This window comes from Sphaerodactylus townsendi, linkage group LG08 (genome assembly GCF_021028975.2).
Source record: "Sphaerodactylus townsendi isolate TG3544 linkage group LG08, MPM_Stown_v2.3, whole genome shotgun sequence".
NCBI classification, from domain to species: Eukaryota; Metazoa; Chordata; class Lepidosauria; order Squamata; family Sphaerodactylidae; genus Sphaerodactylus; species Sphaerodactylus townsendi.
The window spans coordinates 95,619,168-95,644,382 of NC_059432.1; the positions used below are offsets into that span (position 1 = coordinate 95,619,168).

At 43.3% G+C, this 25,215-nt stretch overlaps 1 protein-coding gene across 1 annotated transcript in view; it reads right to left on the reverse strand.

The window, feature by feature from the left end:
- Positions 1-25,215, reverse strand: part of WDR49 (WD repeat domain 49) — a 139,111-nt gene that overhangs the window by 52,486 nt on the left and 61,410 nt on the right. The window contains exons 9-10 of the mRNA XM_048505005.1: positions 10,103-10,267; positions 6,466-6,581 (exon numbers count right to left, since the gene is read on the reverse strand). Coding sequence (XP_048360962.1) covers positions 6,466-6,581; positions 10,103-10,267 — 281 coding nt within the window. The remainder of the gene's footprint in view (positions 1-6,465; positions 6,582-10,102; positions 10,268-25,215) is intronic.

A 25,215-nucleotide genomic window follows, 5' to 3' on the forward strand; every position in this document is an offset into this window, starting at 1 on the left:
TCCCCACAACAACCTTAGAGGGTTGCACACTGAGGTTTGTATCTGTGCTTGACTTTTGTGGCCCTTTCTTACATTCCCAGGGTGATACTGATCACGACTTTGGGGTCAGGAACAACATTTTCTCCAGACGAGACTGGCCTCAGGTCCAGGAGGTTTTTTGCCTTCCTCTGAGCATACAGCAAAGATCACTGAGGGTTGCGGGGGGGTGGAGTAGTTGTGAATTCCCCGCGTTGTCCACGGGTTGGACTAGGTGACCCCTGAGTTTCCTTCCAGCTCTGTGTTTCTGAGGTTTAACCCTTCAACTTTCACTGAGTTTTGTCAATCAAAACTGGCCGCCTTGTTCTGTTGCTGGCATTTGGAAGGGGGAAAGCGATGTCCTCATAACCCTGCCAACAGTAGAACCAACCTGTCACATTAACAGATCAAACAGGAGTGGAAGGGGATGGACTGTGCGGAATTATATACTGCTGATGTCCCAGACTTCACTCCCAAATCTGCAGCAATCTCCCCGCCTGGAGTCAGTAACCTTAGCCACTTGTCAAACTTTTTACATCCATATTTACACACTGGCACTCTCACGTTACACTTCCAAATTAATTGTATTTCCCATGAAAAGAGGGGCAGAAAGGCTTCACAAAAACTGGAGCGCCGCAAAACGTGGATGCTCAAATCTCCAGGAATTTCCCACCCTCGTGTTGGCAACACTAATTGCAGGTCTTTCCTACAAAATCTGTACGCATGTTTCTTTCCCTTTCCCCTGAGTCTATTACATCTGAATTGAGCCCTAAATATGTCTTCCAGGAAAAGTAAAACTTGGAGAGAGAAAAGAACCTTATTTTAAAAAGAATTTTTTATCAACCTGCTGAGAGAGCAGAGATTTATGAAGAGAGTTTGAAGTCCTTTAATCCTATCTAATCTATAGTTTACAAAACCACAACACTTATCCTGGCTAAAGCAGGCTTTGTGTAATATCTAGCACAGGCATATTTCATGTATTTACATTGATTTTCTATTTCCTGTGCCAATAAAATCTGCTCGAACATAAAAGAGAAAGAAGCAGTGGAAGTAGCTAGGCAAAATCAGTCAGAAAGGGCCTGGCAGAAGGAAACATTAGCTTTGAGAGTGCTATTGCCAGTATTTAATCCTGATTCATTACTAATATACAAAAATTTCAAGTGTGGTATCCTCAGGACAGAGAAGTCTCATCCAATCTAAGGAGGCTTCCTCCAATTTGTGCATCTTCTGTGGGTAGAAGCCAATTAAATTGGTGGAAGAAACCTTAGGGCAAGAGAAGGCTTTGAACTTTGCAGAGCAGGGTGACAGGATGCAGGCCTGCAATAACTCCATGCACATTAAAATTAACTTTATTACTCGGCCCAAACCACAAGATACACTGTTGGCTCTCTGGCAGCGAACTCAGAGATGTGAGAAGGAGATAGCATGCCAGTAAGCTGGTTTGGGACTCGGATTCTGAATCTTTCCAGCCCCAATTCTATTCACAAGGTGGCTTACCAAGAAACCTAGTACCTGACCTGGACTCTATGCGGTCTCCCTCATAGATATGATGATGATGTCCATTTTCACCTTACAAAAACTTACAGCAGTTGCGTTTCTAAAATATCGAATGGTTACTTAATCTCTTAACAGCATCATATTTTGTTTTGATTATGAGCCAGCTTCCCATAGTGGTGTTTATTGTGCGATGATTGCAACCACCAGTTAATGAAAGCTTAACACAGTCTATCTCAGCCAGCTACTATGAATACAGTTTCTTCATTAAATGGAGACCGTATCCTTCAGCAGAGACATGTTTGAGGGATGAGTTTACATTTTCAATTTAAGCAAAGGTGATAGAATACACTTGATAATCTTATCGCCAGTTTGGCACCTATTGTACGATAACCTCGCAGTACAATAAGAGGTAATGATCCGTATTAACTGACAGTAGAAGCTGCACGTGTCCCGTGTATCAAATGATATCTACAATTATCATGTGAATAAGATAATATATAAAAGTAAGCACTAAGTGTTTCCAATAATTACCACCTCGTCAAATCCATGAGGTAACGTTGACATTTTAAACTGCATTGTTCCAAAATTTTGGCTTTGTAAATAGTATTATCTCCTATAATTAATGAGATTCTATTTTTATTACAGCTGTTCTAGATTTGTTTAAAAAAAAGAAAGGAGAAGCCATTCAGTGCCTAGAGTTTCAAAGGAGAAGGAAACACACCAAAGCAATTTATTCCATCCTAATTTCCAGCTCCTCATAATTTCACAGTGAACAACAGCAACGAAAATTACCTCTACAGAAGAAGCAGTTTCTGTGCGTTGTCTACATTTTCAAATTTATGGACAGAAGGATTTCTAATTAAGTCTGCTGTAATTTCCTCCTTAGCATCTGCAGAACATTTCGGTGTAGAAAATGTCGTTCCTCACAGAATCTGCAACGCAGTTAATGTTTTTTCTGCTTTCAGCAGCAAAAAGAATCAGTGGGGCCTCATGGAGGCAAGCAATGCTGTCATCAACATTGAAATCTCACCTCCAATAGAAGTTCCCCCAAAGGCTCAACTTTGGATAGTGTCACATTTAAAGGCCTCACCAGCATTGTTGAGGAGCAGCTGGCGTTGGTTTTGCCACAGACTACAAGACCTCAATTAGACATTTGAGGGCGGGGGAATCTTGACTGGCTTAAAATGAAGCCTAGGCATCACCTGTGTCATGTTACGCAAGGGAGACACTCTGGTATCTGGGCAAAAACTTTGTGGTAGAATTTAAGTATAGAGTTTTGCTCAAATGCCAAAGCATCCCTCCTATTGTCACTTGTGTGATGATATCACTTCCAGAAGTGATGTCATCATGCTGGTGATGTCAAGGCCTAGACCTTATTTTAAGCCTGGTAAGACACCTGTCAGTTCATGAACTGATACTCCCCAGTTCAAGGGGGGGGGGGTTCTCGGGTTTGAAAAAAACGCCATTCATGTCCGAAGCTCCGCCCACCCGTTTGTGGGTTTTTAAAACATTTTAGTGCTTTTTTGGTTTTTGGCCTGCAGGGGGCGCATTGTTTGGGCTAGCAGCACCAAAATTTCTGGGATTGTTTGGGGGACTCTCCTGATGATACTACCCGGGTTTGGTGAGGTTTGGTTCAGGGGGTCCAAAGCTATGGACTCCCAAAGGGGGTGACCCATCCCCCATTGTTTCCAATGGGAGCTAATAGGAGATGGGGGCTACACCTTTGAGGGTCCATAACTTTGGACCCCCTGAACGAAACGTCACCAAACCTGGGTGGTATCATTAGGAGAGACTCCTAAAGATAACCCTGAAAGTTGGGTGCTGCTAGCTGAACAATTGCACCCCTGACAGCAAAGAGCACCTCCCAAATTTCCCAGATTCTCCTTTTAAATCCACCCTTCGGCATGGAGTTTAAAAGGAGAATCTGAGGTCCTCAGTTTAGAAGAAGAAGAAAAGTTTGGATTTATATCCCCCCTTTCTCTCCTGTAGGAGACTCAAAGGGGCTTACAATCTCCTTTCCGTTTCCTCCTCACAACAAACACCCTGTGAGGTGGGTGGGGCTGAGAGAGCTCCGAAAAGCTGTGACTAGCCCAAGGTCACCCAGCTGGCATGTGTGGGAGTGCACAAGCTAATCTGAATTCCCCAGATAAGCCTCCACAGCTCAAGTGGCAGAGCAGGGAATCAAACCCGGTTCCTCCAGATTAGAATGCACCTGCTCTTAACCACTATGCCACATTGAAAGTGATGTTGTTTCAGGGTGGGGGATGAACCACCCCAAAACAGCATCACTTTCAATGTTGTTTAACTAGGGACCCCAGATTCTCCCTTTAAGGTGGATTTAAAAGGAGAATTTGGGCTCTCTAGTTTAAACACCATTGAAAGTGATGCTGTTTGGGAGTGGATTCCAGTATCACATCTGGCTGACTGCGGGGGACTCAGATTTTGCACCAGGTTCCATTTTCCCTCTATGCCTCTGCCCAGAGGGGAGGGGCAGGGGAGGACAGGGCAGAGGAGTCTGCCATCCCCGACCTCGGAGAGCTGCTTTTATAAGCGCTAGGCCAGGGGCAGGGCTTGTGAAGGCGTGGCCATGCCCTAGGGGCGGGTGGGGGTGTGGCCCCATCCCTGAACCCCCCCCCATAAAAAATCTATACCTACGTCCCTGTGCCAGTTAGATAGTCCCTGTGGAAAGGGGTCCAAAGCGAGGAATCCCTGCTCCTCGTGAGCGTTTGGCAACTCTAGTTAAACATCCATTTTATAAAACAGCATAAGCTGTGGCTCCCCAAGGAACATATCCAGTCAGCATTTCTGAAAACAAATATCTGTCTCCTGACCATTGAGTGGCCCCAAACAAAGGATGCCCACCTCTAGATAGGGCCTGGGGATCCCCCAGAATTACAGCTGATCTCCAGACATCAGAGATCAGTTCCTCTGGAGAAAATGGATGCTTTGGAGGGTCAACTATTAGGCATTGTACCCCACTGAGGTCTCTGCCCTCCCCAGGCTCCATCCCCAAATCTCCAGGAGTTTCCGAGCCCGGATCTGGCAACCCTGCTTCCTCATTTCCTTCCAGTGGCCAGGGGCAGAGAGGACTTGGCAACCCTACACCAAACTTCATAGATATATTGAGACACTGGTGTGCAACAAGATTTGTCTGACATCAACCTCAGGGATCTGATTCATGGAGCGTTCATGAGGAGAAAAAAAAAATACATGCCTCCCCATTTCTATACTATGTAGATAACATGCACAAATCCCTGATCTACCGAATTCTTTCCATCTCCAGAACAGGAGAAAGTCTGCATAAAACAAGCATAAGATCAGGCAACTATGTGGCCTGTCCCCATCCATAACTAAGTGACAAGAGTGAGGAATTCGTTATATTTTTTTCACCATGGGAAGATTAGCATAAAACTGCCTTATACTGTTTCAGTCCATCGGTTTATCAAGCGTAGTATTGTCGACTCCAGTTGGCAGTAGTGTGTCTTAAGTTCTCAAGCAAATCAAGTTCCCCCTACCTATCTTTTGTATTTAAAGATGCCAAGAAGGGTTCCCAGATGCCTGCTGCAGCTGGAGGAACTCCTATTGATGCCTTCCATTGCCCCTCCTTGGTACAGGAAGTGGCTAAAGGAAAATGGAGGGGGGTAATTATGTCATTTACCATTGGGGGATTCCTCGAGTGCTGTGAGGAACAGTGATGTCACTTCTGGGTCATGTCAGTGGGACTACCAGGGAAGGGCGTCCTTGCCACAGCCCTGCCCAGGAATGCCCCGTCCCCGTCGTGCCCTGCCCAGCCCCATTGGCGCTACGCCACAGTTTGATTCCCACTACCATGGGAACCTGTTACTAAAATTTTTGGAAGGGCCTGGTAGTTGTAATGCGATTTTGGAAGGGCCTGGTAGTTGTAATGTGATGGATTGAACCTCGTGGATGCTTGAAATAAAGGGGTTTCATGACCAGTTGGGTAGCTATGCCTAGGCAAGTTAATAATCAAACAGCGTAATTTTTAAGACCCCTGTGCTAGTCAAGATTCACAAACCACATCATTCTGGCCAGTCAACAGAGGAGAAAAGTATTTGCTGTGGTTTATCTGCATAATCAGAAAGGCATTCTGTTTGACCTTTAGATTTACCCCTAAATTTCAGCTCAGGAGTAATTCAAGACAAATGTGTGGGGTTCCTTTTCAGACAAAGTATGTGAAGAGTTTCAAGGGAAGGTAAAAGAAACTTGACATGATGAGTGATATTGCTCAGGAGGGCTTTTTGCCTTTTACTGAACTGCTGTCAAATTGTAGCCATGGTGAAACATGAGGTAAATTTGGAGGGCCCCATTCAGGTGAGAGATGTCCACAAAATTTGCAGTGAACTGAAATTATCTGGCTAAGATTAATGAAATATGTGGCTTAGTAATATTAGTATTAGGCTATCTTCTTGAAAAAAAGACATACCAAGTCTGAAGATTCCATTTATTTATATTTTCTGCTTATTGTTCAGTTTATATCACTGATGTCTTTCTCCTCATATTTACCACTACTTTCAAGAAAAAAGTCATGACTATTCAGCTCAAACTCAGTTGACAGCATCATTTCAGTGATTTTGATGTATAAAACAGGAACCATAGCAAGTGCTCATAAAATATACCCCTTTTAAATCTCGACTCTATTAAATCTTGCAAATAATCTTGCTCCCTCCCTACTGCATTCTGAAATGGCGGCCTTGATCAAGACAGATGAGATCCTTTCTAGCTACATTGCACATTTGAATAGCACATCCTTCGTCAAGGGACATCCTGCCATTACAAAATCTGTTCTTAGATTCAGTTATCAAACAGCCCTTGAATCATTTAAACAGCCTGGAAAGATAAGCATTAAAAGATTTTGTCTCCAGAAAATGGAGACAAGAACCACACTTTCACAACTTAAAACTTCTACACACCGTAGTTGAGCATCTACTGTACCTGTCCCAGCCTAGAACCAATATAGTTCGGCTTAGCACCAAGACCTGCAAAATTTCAACGGCTCGGTCTCTTCCAGCATTAAGTTGATGGTGACAATGCCCATTGAAGTCCCATATCTGTAATTCAAATTTTAATACTCACTAATAATAACTAGGACAGGCCTACCTGCTTATTACTTTCTTAAGGCCTCACTTCACCTTTGACATTTTAAATTGCCAATTTTTTTTAACCTTCAGCTTGGGATAGGTCAACAGAAAGCAATATGCATATTTAGAAAAAAAATTAAATGTTAACAAGTAGGTAGACAGATGCAGCAGGGTTGTTAGCCTCCAGGTGGGGGCCTACAGATCTCCCAGAACGATATCTGATGTTCAGACAACAGAGATACATTCCCCTGGAGAAAATGGCTGCCTTGGAGGATGAATTCTATGTTATTAAACCCTTCTGAGAGCCCTTCCCAGTTCCATCCCCAAATCTCTAGGAATTTCCCAACCCAGAATAGCCAACCCTAAGAGGTGCACACACACACACCATTAAATATTCTACTGTTATTGCCTACACCAGGGTGGCCAACTGGCAGGGGCTGATGGGAATTGTAGTCCATGAACATCTGGAGCGCCATAGGTTGGCCACCCCTAGCCTATACACATTTCTAGTTCTTGTGGCATATCGCACTAGGCTGGGTTTAGGCAGGTTGAAAGTAGGGCATTCGTATCATCACTGGGAGGTTGTCTTCTTTTTGATTTAGAATGTTAACCCTAACTCGTTGCACAAACATGAGGGTCTGCCATTTCCATGTTTTTGCTGCAGCACCCCACACACATGGCATACTCCTAGACCTCCAGGATTTAGACAGAACATGGCAGGGAGAGGAAAGTAACACAAATCACTTCTACGACTCACTCCATTCACGAGAGCTTGGATCTGACCCGCTGTCAGAAAAATAGATTATTTTCATTAAGGGCAAGTATGAAATAACAGGATTATGATTTCATCAGCAAATTATTTAGGACTCAACAGTTAATCGGATAAAAGGACAATGAGGACAGGGATAGCACGGCTAAATAAAAAGGGAAACATTGTGAAAAATATCCCAGGGGAAAAAATGGCACTACACACTAGGTTGTTTAATCTCTTGAGAATTTGGGGATAGAGGGGAGGAAGGGGGAGGGGAGGCACTTCAGCAATATATAATGCATATAGTGCACCCTCCAAAGTTGCCATTTTTGGGGGGAAACAGATGACTTTAGTCTGCAGATCAGTTGTAATTCTGGGAGATCTCCAAGCTTCTTCTGGAGATTGACAACCCTGTTTAATAATATATCCATAAACACAAAGCTATAATTAACAATACCTCACTACTGCCTTTGAAATGAGTCTTGTGTATCCAACCCTGTAAAAATTAACACGAGCTTGAGGCATGTTTCATCTTCTTCATTCAATAAATCCTACTCTTTTTTTTTGTAATGTTACAACTTGTAATTGCCTGCCAGAGTAACGGGCAATTTGGAAATAAATAACTTGCATTTACCTTGTGTTTAGATTTCCTTTTGGGACCTTTGCTAAGAGGATGGATGAAATTACCTCCCTTACATAAACTTGTTTGTGCACTGGAACCCTGAAGTCTTTCTAATTGCATCCAATTAAAACAGAAAAGGGATTCTGAACATCCAATGGAATTAAGTGCTGCATTAAGCAAAGATCACCCAAATGCTTGGACTGCAGTTGCACAGCTGCGTAGCTTTTAAAGCGCTGTCAAAAAACATTATCTTCCTTTGGTAGATGAGAAGGGACTTTACCATTTCAGGATGTAGGTGGTTGGATTGAATATAACCCCATTGGTAAAAAAGAAAAACAGCTTTTAAAAAATCCTTACTGTTCAGAGAAATGAGCACCTTGGGCAAAAACTGCAGTGTAGCATAACCAGTGCAGTGCAGTGGATAGAGTGGTGGACTAAACTTAAGGATGCCCAGATTCAAACCCCTGTTTTAAAACTTTCTGGGTAACCTGGGGCCATTTATTTTCTCCAACCTTTTTTACATGGGCATGGAGGAAAAATGAACCATGTATGCCTGGAAGGAAGACTGAACTTAAAAATGGATGAAGAAGAAGAAGAAGAAGAAGAAGAAGAAGAAGAAGAAGAAGAAGAAGAAGAAGAAGAAGAAGAAGAAGAAGAAGAAGAAGAAGAAGAAGAAGAAGAAGAACAACAACAACAACAACAACAACAACAACAACAACAACAACAACAACAACAACAACAGCAACAGCAACAGCAACTGCAACTGCAACATTTTGGATTTATACTTTATATACAAGGAGTGTCAAATTGGCTTACAATCACCTTCCCTTCCTCTCCCCACAACAGACACCTTGTGAGGAAGGTGGGGCTAAGAAAGTTCTGAGAGAACTGTGTCTAGCCCAAGGTCACTCGGCAGACTTTATGTGTAGGAACAGGGAAACAAATCCAATTCACCAGATAAGAGTCTGCTGTTCATGTGGAAGAGTGGGGAATCAAATTGGGCTCCCCAGATTAGAGTCCACTGCTCTTAAACACTACACTATGCTGGCTCTCAATACTCTTTGATTTGTCAATTTCCTACATGCAGGGATTTTTAAAAGTGTGTTAGCCTCCAAAACTGTAATCCCCCAGTAGCAAGATGAGGCTGCCACAAAAGTTGATTTTATGCATTGTGTTGATTAGCATCTTATTTATTTATTTGTTTGATTGATTGATTGATTCACTCCTCTTGTCTACCCTCTGTGAGACCAAGGTCACCTGCAAGCTTCCGTGGCACGGCAGGGATTTGAATCTAGACCTCCTAGATCTTAGTCTGACATTCTGAGCACTGCATCATACTACCTCTCAATAACAGCGTGTCCTTTCTTCCTTGGTTTTATAATCAGATCAAAACAAGGTTGGGGGAGGGGGCAGGCGGCAGTTGATATGAGCCTATGATTTTGAGAGGGCCTACTCCCTCAGGTAGATCCATTGGTAAAGAATACTGGTATTGTCAAAAGAGTCAAGGGGGATCCTTTAGCACAAAATATTAATATTTTTAAGGAGATTCACAATCGTAAAACATTAATACAGATAAACTGTAGATAAATGAATGCAGATAACTTAGGTTTTTTTCAGATCAGTTTTGTGCAACAATTAAAAAATATGAAAGTAGATGACACATAAATCCTGTGTATTCAGCATTGGTTACAAAAGTACTTAACGAGCAGTTTGAAATGGAGCCTACATTTCCCATCCAACCTGGACCTGTTACCGGCTTTGCACAGGCCTGTTTATAATACTTGCATCTGGTTGCAAGAAGAGCTGACCTCAGTGACGAGGAAATTTCCTGCCTATAACAGCAGCCTGCTGGGTCCCCATCAAACTCACATTTTCTATGGTCAGTGGACCTCTGAGAATAGTATGAGGGGTGGAGTCCTACACTGGGAGGGGATAGCTGCTGAAAAATGCCTTCCCCTCTTCTGCAGGTAGAAGAGTTTTCTGCAAACCAAACAGGAGGATGGCAGCCAATCCATAATACATTCGCTGCCACTCCTGTGGCAGATCGATTTCCCACGGTGCACACATCTGTTTTGTGACATGGCACCTCTGGTGATTTGAACTGGAACTTTTCCATACCTTCACTGTTCCGTCGGTACCTCCAGTGAACAGCCTCGTCTCACTTGCATCCAGAGCCATAGTGGTGATCCCAGCGTTCCCATGGCAACGGGTAAACTCTTTGATTTTCTGTCCAGTATCAATCAGCCAGAAGATAACAGTCGACCCTGTATCAGAAGTGATTACCTAAGAAAAAACAAACATGCACATACATAAAAATTGCCGGACAGTCCATATGGTATAACGGTTACAGAATTAGATTAGAATTTGGGCTTAAGGGTGGGGTGTAAATGAAGTAATTAAACAAATATAAATAACGTCCTATTTACTTCTTGTTCCACGTTCCACCTTCATTACAACAATTGCAAGACTACGGGTACTTCGCTTAAATAATTGCCCAAGGTTGAAATGCAAATCCAAAAGGGGGAAAAATGGACATTGATTTTCTCATCTTCTTTCTTTCAACTCATTAGAAGATTTATCTTCTTTCCCTATTAAAGTTTATGGGCTTGTTCTTATCCTATCTTAAATACCTGCCTTCACAGCGAGTGCCGTTTAACTAAAGAGTAATGATTTCACTGCCATTATCATTCAACAGAGGAGAGACTTGGTCCCTCAAAAGATAATAATTGGGATTCAGAGGGGAACAAAGTGCCCTTTGCAACAGGAACGCAGTGCCTTTTCAACAGATCTTCGGAGGATACGCGAGTGAAACGGCTTTGCAGTTGGTGGCAAGATAAGCCATCCCGACTTATCTTAGCGGATCGATCCATTGAGTAATGGATCTTAAAAGATGATCTAGGGAATGTCTCAGAATGCATTAGTTTCAATTTGGAATTTTAACCATGTAGGCAGATGCTATAAATAGGAAAAAAAGGCCATTCGGACGGATTACGCTCTGTCCCTGCTGATGTCTGTGGCATGTTCCATTGAAAACACACTCACTTCTTGCCATTTCTTGCATGATTTATTATGGCAGAGTCCACTCCCACCAGCTGCATCTGATATTTATGTATTCAAACATATCCCTGCCAAAAAAAGAGAGTCCCTCAATGTGGTTTACACTAGCACATCAAGAAATATACACACAAGGACTAACTCAGACACGGCCACATGTGGGCTGCTTGCATGTGGTAGTGTCTTGTGCCACTCTGGTAAAGAACCACATCATAGTTCAATGCCCATAGTTCCTCTTTACAGATGTTGCAGACCTGGAATGGGAAAGTGGTTTCAAGGGCACCTGCATTATTAAAAAAAAGAGAGGCTCCCATTCTTAAATTAATAGTCTTCTTTTCTGGTCCATTTAACGAGGTCTGAGATAGGGGCTCCTACTCACTGAAGGCTATTTTTCCATTTTTCAAAAGTATGTAATGGTTAGAATCAAATTCTCATGTCAGAAGAATATCAATACACTCCTTCAGCTCTAGTAAAGGCATTCTCAACCATTTTAAAGTGAATCTTAACAGGAGCTTATATCTTACAGAGTCTTGCAGGATAATATTCAGCGCTATGTTTCTTTAACAAGACTTCTGGATGCTGTCATCTCGATTCTACATCAATGTCCCAGCTACTGCAGTTAAAACTGAACAAGTTGAAGTTGCATCCAGTTAATACAAAGGTAATACTGATGGGGAAGGAACAATAATTGACATTAGGTTGCCTCAGAAAATGGGGCTGAGGAGGAAGCTCAGGGAAGCAGAGAAGCATGGGAAATTGACAGATAAGGTACCGTACCTATCAAATCTAAGGATATTTTATGGCACAAACCGTCTTGCGGCATATTTCCACTGCTGCTGCACAAAGCCTAGCCACATTGTGTGTTGTATCAAAATTAATATCTGTTAGCAGCAGCATAGAGTGTAAAAATTGTCCTTTGTTGTAGTAGTGCACTGCCGACCCAGCGATTACCGTGGTAAGACGTTAAATTAGCGGACCTGCGGCCTTGCGGTCGCCATACCCCCCCACTCCCTCATCCCCATGAGTCGGGTGCGTGAACTGTCTGGCTCAATCACCGGTAGCAGGGACAATGGTCTTGCCCCCAGGTGAGAGGATTAGGCTCAGGCCAGCGTCTCGCGGCTCCTCTCCATACGTAGCCAGATGAGATCATGCATCACATGATGATCTCCCGACCTCCCGCTCTCCCGGAACTCCCCCCAGTCCTCCCTCCTACACGCCCCCGATAGAGTAACAATAAAAGGTGCCAGGAACCGGCAGGCGGGAGACTCGCTAGGAACACGGACCTCCGGTCTCCCGCTGCTGGCGATCTCCACCAGATGTTATCTCCGCGTCTCGTCTCGTTCTTACGCTGACCGCGTGGGTCGACTACACTGTGTGACTTGGTAATCTACATAGCAGTGGTGAGATGAGAGTAGTACATATGTTTTTATAGTACAGACAGACACTGGAGAAGCACATGTTCTATCATTTCTGTGCCCAGATTTACAAGCATATTGTCTCTAGCCTCCACTCTCATTAGACATGTCTCTAGCCATAGAGTAGCATTCGAGACACATTTTGGAACTCAAAGGGCTGATCTTAAATATTTATATTGTACTAGTTCTAATGAGGTAAAATTGGAGAAAGGGCCCGAGCACCATACAGTTTTTATGATACGTTAGTGGTTTGTTTAATTTTATGGAATTGTGGTAAGCTGCTCCATCTTGGAAGACACATACATTGTGAAATACATGTGAACAGCTTGGATCAAGTTCCTCTCCTCACAACAGTGGCAAGCTTATAGAAACTGCTTGTAATCGTAGGAAGAGCTCTTACCCACACACTGAAGGTAGAAAGTACCATCAAATCACAGCCAACCTATGGTGATCTCAGGGCTTTCAAGGCAAGGGAGGAACAAGGGACAAGGGTGGTTTGTCATTGCTCACCTCTGCATAGCAAACCTGCTGGTCTCCAGATGTGTAGCAGCAACGGGGACATCCAGGGCTGCTTGTCTCGGGCACCGTCATCGCCGTCACATGTCAGGGGCATGGGCATGTCGGGGCGGGGCATTTTTGGGGCGGCATTTTTGGGGCGGGGTGGAGCGTAGGTGGGAGGGGCATGCGGGCAGCTCATGCTCCAGGTGCAGTTCCCTCTCCCTTCATCACTGGTGGTCTCCCATCCAAGTTCTAACCAGGGATGACTATGCTTAGCTTCAGAGGTCTGACAAGGTCTGACTAACCTGCACCATCCAGTTAAGGGTGAACCCTCAAGGCCTGTGCTACCCTGTTTCTCCGAAAATAAGACATCCCCTGAGAATAAAACGTAGTAGAGGTTTTGCTGAAGTGCTAAATATAAAACATCCCTCGAAAGTAAGATGTGGCAAAGTTTTTGTTTGGAAGCATGCCCGTCGAACAGAACACCAGAGCATGCAGCTGTGGAGCGGAAAAATAAGTCATCTCCTGAACATAAGACATAGCGCATCTTTGGGAGCAAAAATTAATATAAGACACTGTCTTATTTTCGGAGAAACACGGTATCTATACTTAACCTATTGGGTGGGATCCAGATAGTTTTTTTCATTTAATCCCACTAAATCCCCCTTCGTACTACAGGCCCCATCTGACAGGGATTTTTGTCTATGCAGATCCTATGATCTCTATCATAGTTTGTGTGTTTGATCAAAGGGGATCTGCTTTCATCCTGTTTCACCAGCAGAAAATCTGGTTGGATCCAGCCCATTATAATATTGGGTTGAATCTCATGGATCCATTCTGCTAGAGGTGACATTTTCCCCTGGTACAAAGAACCTTCAAATGGCACAAAAGGTTCCTTAAGCCTCCTGCCAGGAGCAGCAGTGGCGTAGGAGGTTAAGAGCTCTTGTATCTAATCTGGAGGAACCGGGTTTGATTCCCAGCTCTGCCACCTGAGCTGTGGAGGCTTATCTGGGGAATTCAGATTAGCCTGTGCACTCCCACACATGCCAGCTGGGTGACCTTGGGCTAGTCACAGCTTCTCAGAGCTCTCTCAGCCCCACCTACCGCACAGGGTGTTTGTTGTGAGGGGGGAAGGGCAAGGAGATTGTAAGCCCCTTTGAGTCTCCTGCAGGAGAGAAAGGGGGGATATAAATCCAAATTCTTCTTCCTTTTGCTGGTGTAAAGCACTACCACTAATGAAAGAGCTGCACTGAATCCAACTCACTGTTCCAGAAGCAAGTTGGCAGGTTGCATTTGGGTATTTTGTTTTTGAGTTTTTTAAAAATAAGTTAACAGATAACACTCGAATGTAAAATTATAAAGAAACTACAGCTAGATAAGGGAAGGAAGTCAGCTGCCCTTCAACTTGGGTAATTAAATGAATCTGCTCTGTTAAGCAGCGATATGCTGCATACTTATTGTGTTAAATTAGCTGTGCTTCTCTAAGGCCCTAAAAGCATCATTACAAATGGTGCCCAAGTAGAATTTTAATTGCAGCCCAAAGAGCTTTTAATAATAGAAGCATTACCAGTGGTCTCTTCTATTATAGACTCTCCTTCAAAGGAGTAAGGAGACTGGGTTGAAAGTGTCTGGTATTGTACTGAGGTAGCCAAAATTAAACCACCTGTATCTTGCTCTTAGCAGTGACTGAAAAAGAACAACGTGAAGTTTGTACCAAAGGGTACTTTTCATTCTATGGCTGCTCAGGCCCAGCAAGATGTGCTTGCCATTTTGGCTTCTCTTGTCTTCTTTTTCTGTCTATTTAATTAAAGTAGAAGGGAGGCTGCACTACTTCTTCTAATCAATGGGGAGTCTGGGAGAAATAAATGCCTGTTTGGAACATCAGAGAACATCTTTGTCTCCAGCCTTGGTTGAAGGCTGGTTCAAGACAGCAACCTACAAAGTCAGGTGTAACAAAAACGTCTAAGGCGCTTCATTCCTAGCTCAAGGCTTGCACCGCTGGACAGTTAGAGAAGTCTCAAAAGAAAGGAATGTGTACACTTAGGCCAAAGTACATTCATATAACATAGTTTAATTCCCAGAAATACAAGTGCCCATTAGAAGTGATAGAAAACAAGAATGCCAGTCATTCTTCCACAGGTCCTCATTTTGTGGGGTCTGTGCCCCGTTGTTAGCTTTCTTTTCAAATGTCAATGCTGCCCATGTTATCTCTGCAGAATTTTACTTAGCTTTTTCCATGCATACAAAACTCCATCAGGCTAAACTGCAATTGGATGATTATCTAGCATTGGAAGAAATAGATAATCCCTGCTTGGAATATCAGAGAACATAATGGTATCCAGCCTTGGTTGAAGAAGGCCCAGTAGACAGTAAGCTTACCAAGGCTGAATAATATTGTATCATGGGACTGACTATCCTTATGATTATATCAGTTGGGCAGCCATGTTGGATTACAGTAGAAGAGCAAAAATCGAGTCCAGTGGCACCTTAAAGACCAACAAGATTTCCAGTATAAGCTTTCAAGAGTCAAAACTCTCTCTCTCTCTCTCTCTCTGTGTGTGTGCGTGCGTGCGTGCGTGTGTGTAAAGAGCCACCAAGTCACAGCTGACTTATGGAGACCAAGTAGGGTTTTCAAGGCAAGGCTTACGATTTGCTTTGGAAAGAAACTCTGGAATTCTTTGGTGGTCTCCCATCCAAATAAAAACTAGGGCCAACCCTGCTTAACTTTCAGATCTTGCCTGGTCAGGGTTCCATACTTGCCTTCAGAAGGAAGAAAGATGCCTTAGATGACAGGGGAATTAAACTTTCCTTTGAGGAACGTTGTAAAGGCATCTCGAGGGCTGCTTCCTCTTTTATAACATCCACAGTGTTCTAGCTCTAAAACCTGAGCACTTTTCAGAAATATCATGAGCATTCTGGTGAATTGTATAGTTCACAGATGAGTTGAGAAAGGGTGGAGATATTAATTTAATTCCGCTCAGCTCATTTTGGAATTGTTATCATTTCTGAAGTGTTTGAGATGGGACAGGTTTTATACCTAAATGCAGAAAGGACATGGGAAGGATTTGTTTGGAAGGTTAGTTTTCTGCCTCTGCATTCCTAGCCCTGGGTCCTTCTCATGACCTATACAAGATCTATCATACGTACATGGTCTTTCTGTTGTGGCCATCCACACTTCCTCCCATACAGCCATCCTCTGGCATTCGTTGCTGCTAGCAGCTATTTACGGTTCGGGATGCCTGTTAGGGCCGTGACCTTTTTGGCTGTCATACATTTCCCACTTTTTTTTGTAAAACTGTCCCTGTCTTTCATTATTTCCATTCTGCTTGGCTGCTTCTTCTCTAATACTTCCAGCTACAAGGATTGCTCACTTGCTGATATCGATTGCACCAGCCAGCCATTGTAGCACCCAGAATATGCTCAATCAACTTTAAACACCCTGTTTGTACTTCTGCTGGCAACTTGATGGCTATTTGCTGATTAAGCAGAGGCAAAGCCAAGTATGACACAGAGCCTGCATTCAGCAGGAATGTTACCAAGCAGACCCATGGTGGAAAGGGGAGGGGGGGCTTTTTAAAGACAACATTGTCTCTACCCTTTATGCCAACCTTGAGGTAACCAAGGAATGCAGTGCCAAGATGGAAGCCATCCCTGCATTTGCTCCGTGCCACCACTGAAGACCCAAACCTATCTGGAAAGGTCCCTTATCTGCATTTACTTGCAAATAGCAGCCTCAATTCTTCCTAAATATCATTAGGAAAAAACAGTATTCTCAGCCTACAAAGCCAATTCCTGACACCAGCCCTGACTTACCTGCCACCGTGAAACAAAGATTATGCTAAGCCCAGTCAGTCATTGCCCAATGAATCCTCTAATTTCCTGACTAACCTCTTGCAACGAACACTAGCCCCCATCTCCTGTTAGCTCCCATTGGAAACAATGGGGATGGGGACCCCCTTTGGTGGTCCATAACTTTGGCCCCCCTGTACCAAAATTCACCAAACGTGGGTGGTACCATCAGGACAGTTTCCAAATGATACCCTGAAATTTTGGTGTCACTAGCTTTAAAAATGCACCCCCTGCAGGCCAAAACACAAAAACCACCAAAATACCCAAAAAATCAGACAGACCTGAATTTTTCTGATTTACCCGAATATTTGGGTATATCCAAACATGCTATTTGTATTATTCGGGCATATAGATAACGTTATGCCTGAATCAATCCGAATCCGAATTTTACTGAATTTCTAGGGTATTGACCAAGCCTGCAGTTGCTGGCAAATCTTGTCTGCTCTGGCGATGAAGAAAATTAAAGTCGCACTTGCAATGGTGGCGCTTGGTGTGGGGAGAATGGAAATTGAAAGTGGGGCTCAGGGATATACATCTGTACAAGAAATCTTACTGTGATGGACATTTGCTCCACCACACATCAGACACCTTGTGGATAATTGCGGAGAGTCTATTTGCAGTCTGTCATTTGTGATTTTGGTAAGAGTGGTGGACTCTAATCTGGAAAACCAGGTTTGTTTCCCCACTCCAACACATGAAGCCTGCTGAGTGACCTTGGGCTAGTCACAGTTCTCTCAGAACTCTCTCAGCCCCACCTACCTTACATGGTGTCTACTGTGGGGAGGGAAAGGAAAGGTGATTATAGGCCACTTTGACACTCCTTAAAGGTAGAAAAATACAGGTTATAAATCCAAACTCTTTTCTTGTTATTGTTATTACATTTTAAGCAGTCTTCCTCCAAGGAGCTCAAGCTGGCATACATAGTTTACTCCTTTTCCATGTCCAGTCAAAAAAGGCTGGAGAGAATGAGTGGCCCAGAAAGTTTTGTAGCAGGAGTTTAAGTCTTGGCATCCTTAACTTTAGTCCACCACACTAGCCACTGAACTGCACTGATTATGCTACAGTGTAGTTTTTGCCCAAGATGCTAATTTCTCTGAACAGTAAGGGTTTTTTAAAGTTTTTTTTCTTTTTGCTATGTGGGCATATTCAATTCAACCACCTGCATCCTGAAATGGTAAAGTCTTTTCTTGTCTACCAAAGAAAGATGATGTTTATTGACAGTGCCTTAAAAGCTGCTATGCAGATGTGCAACAACAGTCCAAGCATTTGGGTGATCTTTGCTTAATGCCGCACTTAATTCCATTGGAAGTTCAGCAACTCTGTTCTGTTTTAATTGGATGCAATTAGAAACACTTCAGGGGTCCAGTGCACAAACAGGTTTATGTAAGGGATGCTCGGAGACTCCTTAAAGGTTGAGAAATAACGGGATACAAAAACCAGCTCTTATTCAGTGCTGTGAGCTTTTGGGCAAAGAATTTGCAGCGATATTTCATCTTCTGCTGTCACAGTTATTCAAATGCCAGGAGTTTCAGGCTCCTAAGAGTACAGGACAAATTGTAGTCATATGTAAATTGCACAAATACAACTAAAACTAATCTTTTTTACTAGCTTTTATTGTATTGTTGTTTAGGGAGTGAGTTGGAAGAAGCATGTAAAGCTTCTTGATGTGCGCATAAATGCCATCAAGTCGCAGCAGACTTATGGTGACTCCAGCAAGCTATTTTGAAGTCAAGTGATTAAGCAGAGGTGGTTTGCCACTGAGTTCTTCTGCAGAGTCCTCCTTGGTAGTCTCCCATCACACCAACCACATTGAGCTTCCAAGAACTGGTGAAAATGGGCTATACTAGACCACTCCACATCTCCTCTTAACTGATGCTGTATAATATAAACATGGAAAATGAAAGCACTGAAAATGAAAGCACTGTAAATCATGGCTTGCACGTGAAGCTCAAACCATGGCTTGGGATCTAGGTTGTATCCTAGCGACAGTATCCTAGCAACAGTAAGGACCTTTCTTTCATAATCCTTCTCTGGGAACCCCTTTTGATTCCAGAACAGGTGATGCTAGATTTTATGAGACTGGTGTGAACAAAAAGCCACTTAGATCTGCATAGACCAAAAGCCCAGACTCACACCATAATTTCATATGGCATTTACAGCACTTAGTAGCTCTAGAGAGTTCCATGCCAGCACTACAATTCAATATGTACAATATCTGCATCATGTGCTATATCTGTCCAGGGTGGACACCTCTCCAACTGGTTGTCCAATTTTCTTATCACCTCCACGCTATTTTTCCAGTTATATAACTGAATAGCACTGGCCTCTGAATAGCTCGATTTCCACATTTAATTTTTGGATGACTTGAACATTGTGCACAGTGAGGCAGTGGATCCAGACTCCATTTCTTTTATCAGATAAATGCATTTTTCTAGTATTCCATCTGCTTTCAGGAAGTCATAAAGTCTAGCTCTTCCACTGCAGCCCAACATGGAATGCCTTCTGACATAATAAAAAGATGGAATTAATACATTTTAAAAGATTATCAAAAATATCATAATTAGCATTGGGCTTGTCCGTACAGTTCACTTATAATGCTTTGAGGCAGGAAATAAAACATTTCCTCCACGGAGTTCCAAAATTTATTCTACTAAGATGGAGTTAGCATCTTGATAATGGTTGTCAGTTTAGACCTCAACATAACCCATAGTCACAAAGCTTTTATAAGACTTTTTAAAAGTGTGCTTTGCTAGTCAATTATGGTTTGTAACATCTGATATCATACCAAGCCACGGTATGATAACCATGGTTCATTGTGATGACTGAACTGAGCCATTGAGTTCTTCTGTACATAAATCCTCTAACCTAGCCACTGAATTTTACCACAATAACACATTCATGATTTGCATACAAGTGATTCCTCTACAATTGGCTGGACCCATGTTGAGATCTTCCTTATGTTGTGGCATTGTTATGACATGCCTTCGTGTATTTACTGTTTTCTTTTTCCATCCACATTCGCCAAAACACTGTCAAGGAACAACAGTGAAATGACTGTTAAGTACCGATGCAGTTGCTGGAGTTTATTGACATCAGATCAAAGAGGCTTAACACAGCATCTCCTCCTTCCATAATTCACCTAGAATGTGGAGCAGAGAATCCACTGGAGAAATCCTCCCTAGCTGCTACCTGAAACAGCAGGGTCAACCATGCGTACTCTATTTAATTCTCCAAGTCCTGCAAATCCCATTCGTCCTTCCCAGGAGAACCAAAGTGTCTGGAAAGGTCCTTGATGCCAGCAGTGCCCTATATAACAGGGGAATGTGCCATTTTCTGCCATCACCCAAAGAGAAAGGTGCACGAAATGCACACAGTCCTGGTAAAATATATTCATTGCCAACTTTCTCGGTCCTTATCTTGTCTGGGTAAGCCTCTCTTGATATGATCCTCTCTTGAGGCCTCTGCACAAGGCTTTTTGTCTGTCTCCTCCATTGATTTCTTTCCTTTGAACTACCTCAGGGTCTCCCCAATATCTATAACAGAGACATTAACTCTCACCAGGAAATCCTTCATTCTTTTCTGGTATCACTGGACTCATTTAAGCTGCAGTAATGGCTTTGTGTTATGGTACATTTGATTGGTATATAAAATCAATCGCACCTCGATCTTTCAGACTGGAAGAATCCTCGAGGGATTTTTTGCAAAACTTGAACATAGAGAACAGCCATTTTTTTTCTTTGACATAAACGAAGGCCCCACTTGCAGTGGAAACAAACAGGACTTGGGGAAAAAATTCTTACAGCCTCAGTGCACAGTAAGGGGAAATACTCCACAGCTGAATGTACCCTAGGCAGTTAAGCAGAAACAACAAAGAGAAGACAAAGCCAAGTAAAGAAAGATGCTAAGTTAAACAACATTTCTTCAAGAGATTCCATTACCTGCTTAATCCCTGAAAGAGGATTAGGTTTTCTGCTTCGACTCTTGCCAACCAGTCTGTACAGGGCTGATTTGGAAGACTATTGGGAAAGTGGTGATGAATACCACAGCTCCTTTCCTCACTGGAGTGAATGTCAAGAGAAGCCATATTTAACAGTGAATTGCAAAGAACATTTTGCTTCCATTCGGGTTCAGCTGTGTGCCTCCTTCCTGGTCCAATTCAAAGTGCCAGGGTTGACCTTTAACGCGTTATGGGGCCTATCTGTATACTTTTCAAGGCAGGGTTAATTGTAGTTCAGGATCAGGGAGATGAAGGTTGGGAAAGGGTGTGTGTGTGTGTGTGAATCCCCCGTCGCCCCCAGGACTGTGGATTCAATCCAGATCAGGTCGTCCCGCTTTCAGTGACTGCTTTTTGTTCCCCAAAAAACTGCAAGGTATCCTAATCTTGGATCTTCTGTGGTGGCATTGAACTTGGTATTTAAAGAGAATCTCTTCTGATATTTAAGATATTGATCCACTTAAAAGACAGTCTGCAAGAGAGCTTTCCAAAGGACTAAAATATCAATATGCCAATAAAATTATCCCCAAAAATGAAGAGGCAGCATAAAATCCAATAAAAAGAAATCTAACCAGCATAAATCACAAACTAACTACAACAGAAAGCTCAGCAACAGAACAAACTTAGAGCCAAACAATGGCCTTTTCTGCACAAACCTTTCAAAATGTTTTGAGGCAGGAAATAAAATGTTACCCCCCTGGGGCTCCACATTATTCCCCTCCCCTTTAGTTGTCAAAATGATTTATTTGCAGCCTCAAAACATTTTCAGTCAATCCCCTTTAAAAACTATTCTTTAGGCCCATGGTGGCGAACCTTTGGCACTCCAGATGTTATGGACAACAATTCCCATCAGCCCCTGCCAGCATGGCCAATTGGCAGGGGCTGATGGGAATTGTAGTCCATAACATCTGGAGTGCCAAAGGTTCGCCACCACTGGCTGAAGCGTTTTCAAAATGGCTTCACCTGCTATGCGGTCTGTTTAAGATGTTTTCCACACCTCTCTGCCATCCCCAAACTTTCTCCTCAGCATCATTTTCTGAGCTCCATTTACCCTCACCAGTTTATTAGATCATTTATGTGAGTTTTTTTTATTGGGGGGGAATCTTCGATACATCGAGTATACGAGGCATGGAGAATCTCAGAATGAGGCTGTGAAGCAACGAAGCATCGATTCAATAACAAACTCACAAAAAGGGGGAAATCACACAATGGTGGCTGTGGATCATTTTGAGGGGGTGAGTGTGAACATACATCTTGGCAAGGGAGGGCAATTGAAAATGTTTTAGAAATGTTTTCTGTTCTGTTTCCCAAGCAAACTGAAATCAGGTGCCTTGCACTTGGCCAGAACAGAGCGTAGGACCCATAGATGGATAAGTAACAGTTAAAAAAAAAAGGTTTAATAGTACTGAAATTTTAGGACTCCGACTCCTCCCTGAAGTCTAACTATTAAAGAATACTTGTGATGCTGGAAACGATTGGAGATTATCAAAGAGCTTGCAGACACCAACTCTGCCTTGCTTGCTTCCAAGAAAGTCTGCTCTGCTGCTTGCTGCTTCTGCTTTCTCCACGGTGTCCTCTAACTGGACTCTGTTTTCCCTGCAATCCTATTGAAACTTGCTTACTCTGAGTTCTATGGATCTCTAACACCTTAAACATCTGAGATCAGGGGCAGAGCAAGGAGGAACTGCGTCCGGGGCATGTGCGCGCCCTGCACCCCTGCTGCGGTGCTGCCCTGCCCCAGAACGCCATGGCACTGCACCGGTGTGCGGCCGGGCCATCGCATCTCCCCTCCCCGTTGGTGCTACACCACTGTCTGAGATATTGCTGTCTCCAGCCCTCCCCAGACAACTAACTAAAACAGACTGCAAAACAGGAGCTCTTAACTAATAAGCATGCTATAGTGCTCTTGCCAATAGAGGACTTATTAAAAAGACAGGGTCTAACTAAGGTTGCCTCCCACAGAATACTGTACATAGAGCAACTAAACCCATTCCAACTAAGAGTGCAACTGAGGCTTAAATAAGGAAAATAGTGAGGGTATCTAGGGGCATGACATTTCAGTGATCTATGATGAAAAGGTTAAGTGCGACAGAGAATTTATGGCTGCAACAAGTTCAGCATTGCTATTTTAAAGTGATTAAAGTATTTGGGCCCATGGCACAGACCTCTCTGTACTCTTCCTCCATACCTTTTCAAATATCAAAAACAGCTGTAGTTGGCCCTTACTCCACAGCCAACTTCTGACTAAAACCTGCGAAGGTTCAGGAGAATCAAAAAGACCATAAATCTGTGCTTTCACACAGTAAAGTTTGTCAGTCAGGGTGGCAAAACCTTTTCCAGTTTTTCATTAAAACCCTAACTGAATGTTATATTTTCCATGTGTCTTCCCATAGCTTTGCCATAAGGCCTTTCAGTCAGAGGTCAGCTGGGAGTTTTCCACCGGGAACTCAATTCCCAAATGTGCAGAAACCCAATTATTGAGCCAGGAACGTGGCAGACAGGATGAAGGGGTTTCAACTGCCTTCCTCCACCCACCGTGCCCGTATTCCAACTTGAAATGACCCCAGAGGGGCTCTATGTCCCGTTTAGGGTTGCCAACCTTCAGCTGAGGGTTAGAGATCTTCTGGAATTACAACTGATCTCCAGACTATGGAGATCCATTCCTCTTGCAGAAAATGGTTGCTTTGGACTCTACGGCATTTTAACCTGCTGAGGTCACTCACTTCTCAAACACCACATTCCCAAGGAGCCACACCCATATTTGCAGACATTTCTTAAATCTGTACATGTACTGATGGGCTATAATCCCACCCCTATAGTGCAGTGTAGTGATTAAAAACATCTGACTGTAATCTGAAGAACTGGATTTGATTCCCCACTTATGCACTTGAGCAGTGGACTCTGATATGGTGAATCAGGTTTGTTTGCCCACTCCTCTACATGAAACCTGCTGGGTGACCTTGGGCTAGTCACAGTTCTCTCAGAACTCCCTCAACCCCACCTACCGCACAGGGCGCCTGATGTGGGGAGGGGAAAGGAAGGTGATTGTAAACTGCGTTGAGAATCCTGAATTGTAGAGAAAAGTGATGCATAAAAGCCAACTCTTTCTCCTCCTCCCTCTCTTTCTCGGCTCACATAGCACCTCCCAGGCCATTTTACAATTGGAAAATGGTTCATGCAGGAAGGCAGAAGTTCCTTTTCCCCATATGCCATGGTCTCAATCCAACCTAGGTCCCGCATATGTATTGAAACTGAATTCCCATCAAGGTAACTTGCAGGTGGCATAAGAACATAAGAACTAGCCTGCTGGATCAGACCAGAGTCCATCTAGTCCAGCACTCTGCTACTCGCAGTGGCCCACCAGGTGCCTTTGGGAGCTCACATGAAGTGAAAGCAATGGCCTTCTGCGGCTGTTGCTCCCGAGCATCTGGTCTGCTAAGGCATTTGCAATCTCAGATCAAGGAGGATCAAGATTGGTAGCCACAGATCAACTTCTCCTCCATAAATCTGTCCAAGCCCTTTTAAAAGCTATCCAGGTTAGTGGCCATCACCACCTCCTGAGGCAGCATATTCCAAACACCAATCACACATTGTGTGAAGAAGTGTTTCCTTTTATTAGTCCTAATTCTTCCCCCCAGCATTTTCAATGAATGCCCCCTGGTTCTAGTATTGTGAGAAAGAGAGAAAAAATTATCTCTGTCAACATTTTCTACCCCATGCATAATTTTATAAATCATATCCTCAGACGTCTCCTCTCCAAACTAAAGAGTCCCAAACGCTGCAGCCTCTCCTCATAAGGAAGGTGCTCCAATAGGCATAGGGGTCCATGCACCATCAGCAACATTTCTATATCATTTCTGGGTAAAACCTGGACATGACCATGGGTAGTTCTAGGGATTGCTGGAAATGCTAGGGAGAAACCATAGAATTTCTGGCAATTCCAAGAGCTACCCTATATCACTTGCAGGCTTTACTTAAAAATGAAGCAGCAACATTAGTGCCATTGCTGATATTTGCAGCGGGTTTTTTTTAATTTTTCTGCTCAGTGTGGCAGCAGGCAATGGTGCTTTGTGGGGCTTCCTGCCATAGCAGGAGCTCTGACATGCCTACACATGTCTGACTAAATATAAATTCAGGGAATCCATACACAGCCTATGGAAATCCATAAGGTGTTGTTCAACCTTAATTTCTGCTGAGTTCGATAGGACTTGTTCCCAACAGAACATACACAGGACTGTATCCAAAGTCAGGGCTTAATTTATTAAAGCATAGATCTCTTTCCTTGACAGCATGCAATGTATCTATTACTTTCGTCCAACTGGCTGCAAGATTTCTGCACTCATCCATACCGGGGGAAAAAAGATTACAGGGTTCTGTGGATTTTTTGTGAAGAAAGTGTGGGGGATCCGCCTTACCACCCT